This window comes from Etheostoma cragini, chromosome 22 (assembly GCF_013103735.1).
Source record: "Etheostoma cragini isolate CJK2018 chromosome 22, CSU_Ecrag_1.0, whole genome shotgun sequence".
Lineage (NCBI taxonomy): Eukaryota > Metazoa > Chordata > Actinopteri > Perciformes > Percidae > Etheostoma > Etheostoma cragini.
In genome coordinates, this window is record NC_048428.1 from 691,567 (window position 1) to 702,522 (window position 10,956).

The 10,956-nt window shown below is 43.9% G+C and overlaps 1 protein-coding gene across 1 annotated transcript in view; it reads left to right on the top strand.

The window, feature by feature from the left end:
- The window catches only part of trdmt1 (tRNA aspartic acid methyltransferase 1), a 10,442-nt gene extending 2,466 nt beyond the window's left edge, over positions 1-7,976 (top strand). The window contains exons 4-11 of the mRNA XM_034862573.1: positions 1,240-1,311; positions 2,064-2,129; positions 2,412-2,481; positions 2,566-2,640; positions 3,170-3,495; positions 5,054-5,111; positions 6,188-6,317; positions 7,789-7,976. Coding sequence (XP_034718464.1) covers positions 1,240-1,311; positions 2,064-2,129; positions 2,412-2,481; positions 2,566-2,640; positions 3,170-3,495; positions 5,054-5,111; positions 6,188-6,317; positions 7,789-7,889 — 898 coding nt within the window. The 3' untranslated portion in view covers positions 7,890-7,976. The remainder of the gene's footprint in view (positions 1-1,239; positions 1,312-2,063; positions 2,130-2,411; positions 2,482-2,565; positions 2,641-3,169; positions 3,496-5,053; positions 5,112-6,187; positions 6,318-7,788) is intronic.
- Positions 7,977-10,956: the final 2,980 nt, after the last annotated feature.

The following is a 10,956-nucleotide window of genomic DNA, read 5'->3' on the forward strand; positions in this document are numbered from 1 at the left end:
TACATTCATCTGACAGCTTTAGTTACTTTAGTTACTAGTTACTTTAGTTACTCCACTACATTCATCTGACAGCTTTAGGTACTAGTTACTGTAGTTACTAGTTACTTTAGTTACCCAGCTTTAGTTACTAGTTACTCTAGTTACTCTAAAATAATTGATTCCCGTTCGTATTGTGATTCAAGCTCTACAGATTCAAAAGTGATTCATAGAATTCCAAAAATCCAATCTTTATTTTTTTGGGATGCCGTGTATTCCATCACATGGGAAGAGTTTACATTTACATTCTGTCACATGTTCTTTTTAATTGAGAATCATTTTTTAATCAAACAGATTGGAAATCTTAAGCCCATAAATTAATATTGATATCTTCTTAATTGTGCACCCCTACACAACACATGTAGTTTATAAAATGTGATGTTTGATTCTAACGTAACCTAGCAACAATATAATGGCCTCCAGGTCCAGCTGAGGTGATGATGTCATTAAACACACAGCTGGTTGCATCCTTTCCACTTTCTACAATGGGAGGGTTTATCTTTAATACTTTTAGAAGTTTTACTGAAGTTACATTTTCACTGCAGGACTAATACTTGTATTACAGTATTTTTACAGTGTGGTTTTAGAAGTGTTGCTGTAGTAAAGGATCGGAACCCTTCTACACCCGCTGGTTTGCCTTGTGATCCAACAAGTGGTCCAAACTCAGTCAGACTAACCTTTTTGTGGAGTTTAAATGTTTCTTCCAGGTTGTCTTTGCACCTTCTAAAAGCAATAATTTGGAACAAGAACTCGTCCAAATGCCAGTTTTTTTATGTTTAGGTCTTAGTGGGTGGGTGCCTGTGTTATTTGACTAAAACTAGACATGAGCTAACATATTTATAAAGAAAGTACGGTCTGTACTAATATATGTATGAGACATTTTAATTAAATTCAATTAATTTTATTTATGGTATCAATTCATAACAATAGTTATCTCAAGACACTTTACAGAAATTGTTGGTCTAGACCGCACTCCAGAATTTACAAGGACCCATATAGATCATATATATATATATATATATTATAGTAATACATTTTTTTAAATCAAGTAAGTTGCAACAAAGAAGCAACAATGTCTAAAATGAGAATCTAACAGTTACAATATGAAACTCCTAAGGAAGACGTAGGACCAGCAGGTGTAGGCTTGGAGACGGGGTTGTTGGACATGTCCCAACCATCTCTCTTAGTTTGTCCTCTGTGCAGGTTAGGACTTCAGGGGGACGTTGCTGACCTGAGGACCAAGAGCTTCCTCTACATCCTCGATCTTCTGCCAAGGTCTGTCATCTCCGCGTGTTGTTTCATATTGCCCTCTAGTCAGCCTGGGGGAAAACACATGTTCATATCCTAATTCCTAACAATGCAATGTCTTAGCCACGCGTAGTTCTTTTTCTTTTTTTCCTTTCCCGAATCAAACCCACGCCAGCTGCGTCAAGGACTCAGCCTTTGAGTGTGAGGCGCACGCTCAACCAGGTGAACTACCCAGGCGCCCCAAATGTCTGCAGATTAAAATAGGCTCGATGCACAATAATGCAGGCGGCAACAAGGTGGGATTAACATTAGCAAATCGAAATCAATTTTCTATAGGGAAGTTTGTAGTATAATATACTATGACTATTTTTTTTTTTACTCTTTCCGACTTGCTATGGCTTTTTGACATGCTAGCACAATACTGTACTATGATTTTTCGAGACGCGATGCTATACCTTATCGATAGGCTATTCGAAGACTTTTTCTAACTCTATGGGAAGCATAAATCCCAGTCTAAACCTCTTGAGTCTGACCTCTGAGGAGACTACAGTAATCCCGTAGATAAGACATTTTTGAGCCACATTGCACAGTTGGCCTACATTACTGATAGTCACTGACGCTTCCAGGTTTCAGCAGTATTCTCCATCATGCAACGATGTGGGTACATCCACCAAATGGACATTTGAATCATTTCATTTACAACTATTCCAAATGTCAATAAAAGATTGGCTCAATAAAGCCTCTGATCCCTTCCTCCTCCATGTGACGGTGGTGGCCAGGCTGCGCAGGCCGCCGCGCTTCATCCTGCTGGAGAACGTCAAAGGCTTCGAGGGCTCCTCTGCCAGGTAACCATGGAGACATGCACTGTGCATTCAAAAAGCCTGGAAGGTCACCATGCCAGTATTGAGTATTGAAATCTGTTTTGAAAAATGTGCACATCAAGCATACTCAGCTCAAAATGTACTCTCTAATGATTACAGAGTACTGAAGTCTTTGTTTTATAATATTGGACATTTAATGTGTAAGTCATTCTGTTGCATATTTAATTAAATGTAGTTTGCTTTAGAATGACTGGTAAAAGCACTGTAAGGTAACGGTGTTCCTCATAGTCTGCTTCTACTCTCCAGGGAACGTTTGGTGAAAACACTCGTGGAATGTGGATACACTTTCCATGAGATCATGGTCTCACCCACAAGTGTAAGAGACCCACTCGGACTCAATTCAATAAATACATCAGCAGAGAAAGTTATATTTACATCACTGTTCTATCCATAAATCCAGGTCGGGATGCCAAATTCCAGACTGCGTTATTTCCTGATTGCCAAGATTTCAACAGAGCACTTCATCAGTGCAAAGGTGAGGCTGCTGAATATATATCAAATGTATCAAAGAATCGTTTTGGCGCTATCTCTGTGTCAGCCAAAGCTGCAGCTACAATGGGAATATTTCAGATTTGTTCTAATCCTTAATCCTTTTGGTATAAAACCTTGTACTATCGAAGTATGTAGTTTTGTGTGAGTCGATATATAGTTTTTTAGGAACACTTTTTAAGGATTCTATCCTTAAGTTATTCTGACATAACCAAAGATGGATCCTTTTTGACTTGCCAGTAGCCATGGAAACAGTTTGGGCCTGTTAGTCCTGGTTTTAAAACGTCTGCTCTTACGTCTGATGTTAGAGAGGGGGATTGGAGTTCTGTGAGTAGAAGTTGGCCTGGATAATCAACACAACTCCCTAATAGTTTGTTTATACCAAAGAAATTATCCAAATCCAGTTTTTGTGTGTAATTTGAGAAAATCCGGTTTGTTGGGTCTTTTGATTCTGTTAGGACTTGGTAGTACTGGTACTGCAGATGTAAGGCTTTTGATAAAGTATGTCATCTTAGGTTTTAGATGCCTTCCCACATCCTGCTGAGAGGGACTCCCCAGAGCCGCCCACAGTGTCGAGCCCTTCCTGCTCAGGTACCCGGCAGCCAGAGGAGGGAAAGCAGGGGGGTCGGGTCCTGTATAAGCTCGAGACCACAGTGGATGCCCAGAGGAAGAGGATTCAGAACAACGATCTCTCTGTCAGGCAGATCCAAGACTTCCTGCAACCACAGGCGGAAGTGAACCTGGAAGAGTTTCTCCTTCCTCCTAAAACTCTGCTGCGATATGCTCTGCTCCTGGACATAGTCAGGCCCACGTGCAGGAGGTCTGTGTGCTTCACCAAAGGGTGGGTGCTCTTCATCTCACTGTCGCTACCTCCGCTTGTCTCACTAGAACTGCAGATAATAACGTGGTAAATGTAGGTTGGATTCAACCTCAGTGACTCAGTGATGGGATACCTGTGTTTGAGAATGTCTCTTATTTGATTTAGCTGTAAATGGCACCGCTGTTTTCCACCGGGGGCGTCTGCACTGCATTCCGGAGACGCCCCTGTACATGTGGCCATTCAAGAAAATGCTTGATATTCCACTAGCCGTGCCACAGCTCGTCCCAGGTGCGTCCCAGGAGCGTCCCAGGTGCGTCCCAGGAGCGTCCCAGGAGCGTCCCAGGAGCGCCCCAGGAGCGTCCCAGGTGCATCCTAGGTGAATACTAGGTGCGTCCCCGGTGCGTCCCAGGTGCGTCCCAGGAGCGTCCCAGGTGCATCCTAGGTGAATACTAGGTGCGTCCCCGGTGCGTCCCAGGTGTGTCCCAGGAGCGTCTCAGGTGCGTCTCAGGTGCGTCCCAGGAGCGTCCCAGGAGCGTGTCTGCAGCAACTCTATGTTCTGCTAAAGATAAGCGGCAGTGTTTTTTCAGGCGAGCCGTGGGTCGTCTAGATATCCGGCTTCCATCCCCCACCCCCCAATATCGTATACTGTAGACCTGATTCTTCTGGGAGGTACTTGTAAAGACATTTCAATCAGGAAAGACATGTTTGCAGATATGCAAAGGTAGTTTATTTTACAGCTCAATAAAATTCAAAAAGTCTTCAATGATTAGACTCCCCCGCTATACAAGTCTTTTGTATATCTATTTATAGGGGTAGAGAACCATCAAACCCCCCAATGGAATCTAAACACCGGTGGTGGCGACTGAGACTGAAGAAGGCTCCAAAACGGTCAGCTGGAGTAGAGGACTGCAGGTGGAAGGGGGGGTGGGGGGTTGCACTTTTTTCCTACGAAAGCTGATAGCAAAGGGAGGAACAGATTTTTAAAAGCAGGGTTGTGACTCTGTGATTGGTTCTTGCCATTGGTGTAGGATTCTCATTGGTTAAGCGGGAAGGGGAACACCTCCACCAGATGATTCCATTTAGGAAGAGAGCAGGGATTAAAGAATTTACACTCAGCTATATTTAAATGAGGAGAGACTAGCTGCAGAAATGTGACAGTTATACACAGCAAAAAAGTGCATTTATTAGGAGAACAGCTGAATAGATTTAGGAATGCACTGATTTAAAGGATAAGAATTTACACGGATTAAATTCTAATCTCCGATTCAAGCAGCCAGACTCTCTGCTCCTGAGACGTTCTGGCGTGGTATGGCGTGTAACGGAGGACGGAACAAAACCAGAACGCAGCCTGAATGCAGCACAGCTGCACCCGGTGGGGAATCTGGGTGACAGTGGTCCCGGAGCCAGTCAGTCCACACAGCTCCAACGGCAGGAAAACATGAGCGTGCCCGAGCCAGTTTAGACCGAGTATAATTCAGACCTGGGTCGGGTCTCCCTCTCGTCTGAGCGCTGTTGTTTCTGTCTGTCTGGTTGTTTGATCACTCAGTAATGCTGTCCTGTGATTGGGTGTCATCCCCAGCTATGGGCGGTATGTGGAGGGAACCGGCTCGGTGCTGCAGTGCTGCATGGAAACAGAGGTAGGTTGGACCTTCAGTACCGGCTTCAACACGCCTCGACCGCCAAGGTACTGGCCGTGTGCGCCCGAAGGGACGCACTCCGGCTCCGTCACGCCGCTCCGTCTCACAGCTCTGTCACACTTTTAAATGTAAACTGTGAACTTTTCAGACGTGTCTGTGTTGTTCAGCAGCAGCGTTTATATTCTAGTTTGAAGTTCTACTGACACTTTGTTTTTGCTTCTCTTGTTTACTACAAACATGGAAAGCTAGTTTTCCAGTGCATGTTCATAGACAATTAAATGCATCATTATAAAGCCATGTATCATTGTCAATACAGATGTGTTTACATTTCCATGTGGACTTCAATCTTCAGAAATGTGAGCTGCTTTGTCCACCTCATGTCTTGGTGGTTCCTCTACTATGACTTGCCAGCTGTGAGACATTATAGTGACTGGTCAGGTCCAATCAGTGGACTCCTGGGCTAAATCTCAAGGGTCGTAGTAAAGGGTCTGGCCTCTTGTGGCAATAGGATATTTTCCTTGTGTAAAATGTCTAAGATCCTGTTTACGCTGTGTCAGTATGAAGTATTAACTGTAGATTGATTAAAAAGAGTTAATTCCTTCACTTCCTGTAATCTGATTCCCAGTGGAGGTATTACTGGACTCCTGAGTCCCAGTTCTAAATGTAGCCTTTAGACAGAGAACACAAGATCATTTCATTTGCACTCTCCCACATAAAAAATATTAATCATTTGACAAAATTGTAGACTAATTTTAGATCTCCCAGTGTCATCACGGTGCCGTTTGTTATAGACCTGGGGAACATGGATATGCATAAACATTCAAAACTGTAATGTCAGAAACGTTGGTAAACTGGATTCATCTTTTACAAAGTTCTGCTCTGCTGTCGTCTCTTCATGAAACAGGATTGTGGTCCTAGCTTCGATTAACCCCTTCCTAATGGAGTCAGAACAGTGACATTTCTTCCTGTTGGTGTGCGTGTGCGTGTGTGCGTGTGTGCGTGTGTGTGTGTGTGTGTGTGTGTGTTGAAGGCCTGTGCTGTGTGTGTTGAAGGCCTGTGCTGTGTGTGCTCTGCAGATGGACCGTGTGTTTGGAGGTCTGGACCAGTGCTCTGAAGAAGAGAAACTGCAGCGGCTGTTGAAGCTGAAGCTCCGTTATTTCACCCCGAGAGAAGTTGCCAACCTCATGGGCTTCCCCCAGAGCTTCTGTGAGTCACACATCTGTCAGCCCGTACGGCTGGATCCAGTCTCCTCCAGACCCCGTACGGCTGGGTCCAGTCTCCTCCAGGCCCCGTACGGCTGGATCCAGTCTCCTCCAGGCCCCGTACGGCTGGATCCAGTCTCCTCCAGGCCCCCGTACGGCTGGATCCAGTCTCCTCCAGGCCCCCGTACGGCTGGATCCAATCTCCTCCAGGCCCCCGTACGGCTGGATCCAGTCTCCTCCAGGCCCCCGTATGGCTGGATCCAGTCTCCTCCAGGCCCCCGTATGGCTGGATCCAGTCTCCCCCGTACGGCTGGGTCCAGTCTCCTCCAGGCCCCCGTACGGCTGGATCCAGTCTCCTCCAGGCCCCCGTACGGCTGGGTCCAGTCTCCTCCAGGCCCCCGTACGGCTGGATCCAGTCTCCTCCAGGCCCCGTACGGCTGGATCCAGTCTCCTCCAGCCCCCCGTATCCTCCTGGCCCTTTTTTCCTCATCATGCACATAATAATTATTATTATGTGCATCTGTTCCAGCTGCATATCTTTTAAAACGCCACTCACGCTGAGGCCCAACTCTGCTCTCAGTAAACAGGAAGTAGCCCACTTTTTTGGCTCCAGGCGCCACTCTCACAGGAATGAACAAGGATCTGTATCTAAGTTATTAAATACATGTTTTTTTATAGATCCATAGTAGGCCCATCTACCTGCAATTGAAGTAGGCCTTCAATTTTATTGAAATAGCCATTTGGACTGTTGGGCAATATCCAAAATGCATTATTTGTTAAAATATGTGTCAATCCATTCTGAATGAAGTAGTGAGGTGCTGCAGAGACTTCCTCTTGAGAGAGAGCCTACAGAGTGTATCCTACAGAGTAAATCCTCGCCAGAAATGTGACAAATTAGAATGATACAAAATGTATGATTCCCTCTAATATTGTGAATCATATCACAATCACTCAAATTAATTGGAGTATATTTTCCTCATTTCGGTCTGCGTAGGGTCATCTCCCTTTGGTTGAATTGTATCCTCAACTCGTCCACTTGCCTCCCTTCCTCGCGTCGTAGTCCGTCCTACAGAGGAAGCACGGAGAAATGATGCGAGGAGAGAGGAAATGTGTTTTCAGAGGGATGAGACGTTGTTTCCATCTACGCATCCCATTAATCCGTCAGCCGTTTGGGCGGAGTTAGCGACGGCTTTCAGCTGCGCGGCTCCCAGGAATGTGGCCCTCTGCATCCTCGGTTATAGCTCCTCGATGATTCTCCATCCTCTCTCCTCGGGGACCTCGGTGTTTCCACAAGCAGTAGATAACCTATCACACCACTTTTTAAGTAGGTTTGTCTGGCATGTTAGCAGAGACGAAGATTCCAATTGGTTCATCTTTTTTTAATCAGTTGTAGTCTTAATGTGATATTGAGCTTTAAATATATTCCTGGATGGATTCCACACCCGAGGGTTAACGTGTTTGAATGTGTGTTGCAGCCTTCCCGGAGCAGATCAGCACCAGGCAACAGTACAGAGTTCTAGGCAACAGCCTCAACGTTGTGGTGGTGGCCAGACTCCTCCAGCTGTTGGTCTCCTAGCAACACTCTGAAGGAGGAGACCATTCTATTTGTCACTGTGGATTATACACGATAATATACGTATTATGTATATGCATATTTCTCTCTTTTGTTGGGGATGTTAACCAGACTAACTTTTAAGTTACTTGTTTTATCACATTTGACTTCAAATGTTTGTTTTTTTATAAGTGTAATGTTTAAAAAAAAAAAAATTCTAAATTAAAAACATACCTGTGAAGCACATTGTTGTTATGTGTTGTTTCAGCACTATCTCAATCAAAAGTACGTCTTCCACCACTGAGTACAATTATTTCTGTTGTGGTAGGAAGCAGATACACTCTCAGGCAGGCCTTCACACACCTCAGGGCAAACAAGGTGAGAAGGGTACAGCGGACCCCTGACCCCCCCAGGGGTGTCCGAGGGCATGCTCCCTCAGACATTTTAAAGTGAAATCAATGTGCTAGATCAAAGTAGAATCTGTGCTCTTGTAGACACTGCCATGTTCGATTTAACCATACACACAGTTTTGTTTAGCATATATTTGTGTCATGAAGAGAAATAAACTAAACTGGGTAGGGATCAACTTTACAAACAAAAAAGGACTAATGTGTTCTCTTCTAACTGTCCCTATATCAGAAGGACAAGCTTTGCATGCCATATTTGGACATTTCATTTTATAAATACGTATAACATATAGAGCATCCAATCTGTACATTGTTGATGTGTAATGTTGTTCAAAACTTTCTGCATATTCAAAACATCACCTCAGAAATCATGTAGCCTACACCTCAACAAATGTTTAAATCTACATAAATCTATATCTATTCTCGATTCTGTAGAGTTCTTTAACCCCCGATGTTGCAAAGTAGACTTAACTCTTGTTACTTTTTCCTCTCTTGGGTAGTGGGTTGTCTTTCATATTTTTTGAAGCGAACAAGTGTACTTCTTGTAAACATTGTTAATATACCAAATACATCTTCATGACGTTCTTCTAAATATCCCCTCCATCCACCCCCAAAACGCCTACGTCAGGTGTTTTCAGTTAATGTGGCTGATGGACCTCTTCCCAGGACTGTGTGGGTGTCTCTAGACTGACTGATTAACTTCTTCCTGACTCTCTTGTTAGCTGTGTTGCACCTGAGAGGGCAGGACAATGACAGCTTTATCGTTCTTATTTGTAGGAAAGATGTGTGACCTCATAAAGTCCCATCTACGCTCCGGCCCCCTTCAACCTGAGCAGAGGTCTAATCAGACAGAATAACTCTAATCACCTGGGTGGGTGTTGGGGGGCTTTTTGACTCACTCTTTACAAATGCAATACCAAGGCTGGTCCACCAGATGTCACTATTTGTCTCTATCAACCACTTGCAAAACATCTTCTGGGACCCCCCTCAGTGGGTCTGGGCTTAGTCCTCCTTCAGTACAGACAGCAGGACTACCACCCCCCACCACCTAACCTAATCAATGCTATTCTGATTTATGACACTAACTCATTTTCATTGCCCTGTTGCCACAACTTGTCTACATTGTTTCTGTTTAGAGTGTGTCTATATTAGTGTGTGGTTGTTTTGTATGTGGAAGTGCATTGTGAGCAATGATGATCCAAAGCTGAATTCCTTGTATAATATAATTATAATTATAATTATAATTATAATAATAATAATAATTCTCATACCTGGCAAATAGCGCTGATTCTGATTCTGACATGCACAGGTTGTTGATATTGTGTGTCAGCTGTGATCTCCGAACTAGTTTGAATGACTTGTTGTTCAACACCGACACACTGGACGGCTGAGTGAAAAGAAAGGCCGTGGTGGAAAGCGGCATTTTTTTCATGATGCTATTTTGTATTTTTAGATCATAGCATGGGAGCTCTTAATGCGACAAAGGTTTTAGTCATGTTATGTTGTGTATTAAATGATTCTGGAGTGTAATAATGAGTTTGATTAAATTCAGGTAACCTTACTTAAATGGTGTAAGATTGGGATTGGTTAAACTAGCCAGACCTTCCACAGCAGCGCTGTGGAGACTACTTAGTAAATGATTATTGTCTAGGTCTTAAAATTCAAATGATTTTCATAACGATTGTCCATACAACAGCTGTGAATTTGGCATTACATTTGATCCTAGGTGATAAAAAGGTCTTCAAAATGTAACCGGAAGAATCTTTGGGGTGACCTGAGTTCAAGGAGAGTGTCCCCCCCACCCTTTTTACACACAAATGCACTCACACAAATCCCCGTGCATTGAGATGCCACCAGCCTTCATGACCCCACACTAAATCTATTTAAATGTCATCCATCGCATCCTCCTCCAGGACTGACGCCCTTCTCTGCCGTCCTCCTGAACGTCGTAACACATCCACGTGGTAGCAGTCAACACAACCCCACACATGTGTTCTAAGATGCTGATTAGAGAACACACTCAGTGAGCGCTGACATTCCCATGGACTTCAAGACGCTCTACGGTGTGTGGTTTGTCAGATCAGATCGGTCAGAGAGCGGCACATAGAGCAGCGAGGCGTGAAAGGTCATCACCACACCCCATTAATCAATGAGAATTAATTAATGCAGGGGTCTTTGACATTTTGTAAGCTAAGGACCCCTTAACTGAAAGAGAGACAGAGCAGGGACCCCCCCACTACTACTATATTGTATAAAATGTTACATATTAAAGTGGACCTACAACAACGTGTAGGGCAGCCTAAAGCCTATAAAAATGGGAAATGATGGTGTTACAGCAGCAAAATCAGTCAAAATCAGGTCGATATGTATGCTCTTTTTTTGCATAGAATACTAAGCTGTTGCTGTGATTTAACGGACATCTACACAAACAAACGGCAGCACTACAAGACTGGTTCATTCAGTAAACAGGAAATATGGATCATACCATCATATCATCTATCCATTCAAAATGACAGTCCATTCCCAAAAGTTCCAGGGGCCTCTTCCACTTATGCAGAAAAATAGAAGTCCTTTTCTGGAAGTAGTGTCCGAGTTTTTCCTTTTGAGTTTTTGTAAATAACATCCCAGAGTCCGGTCTAGACCTGCTCTTTATGGAAAGACCTGGGAGATAAATAACATCCCAG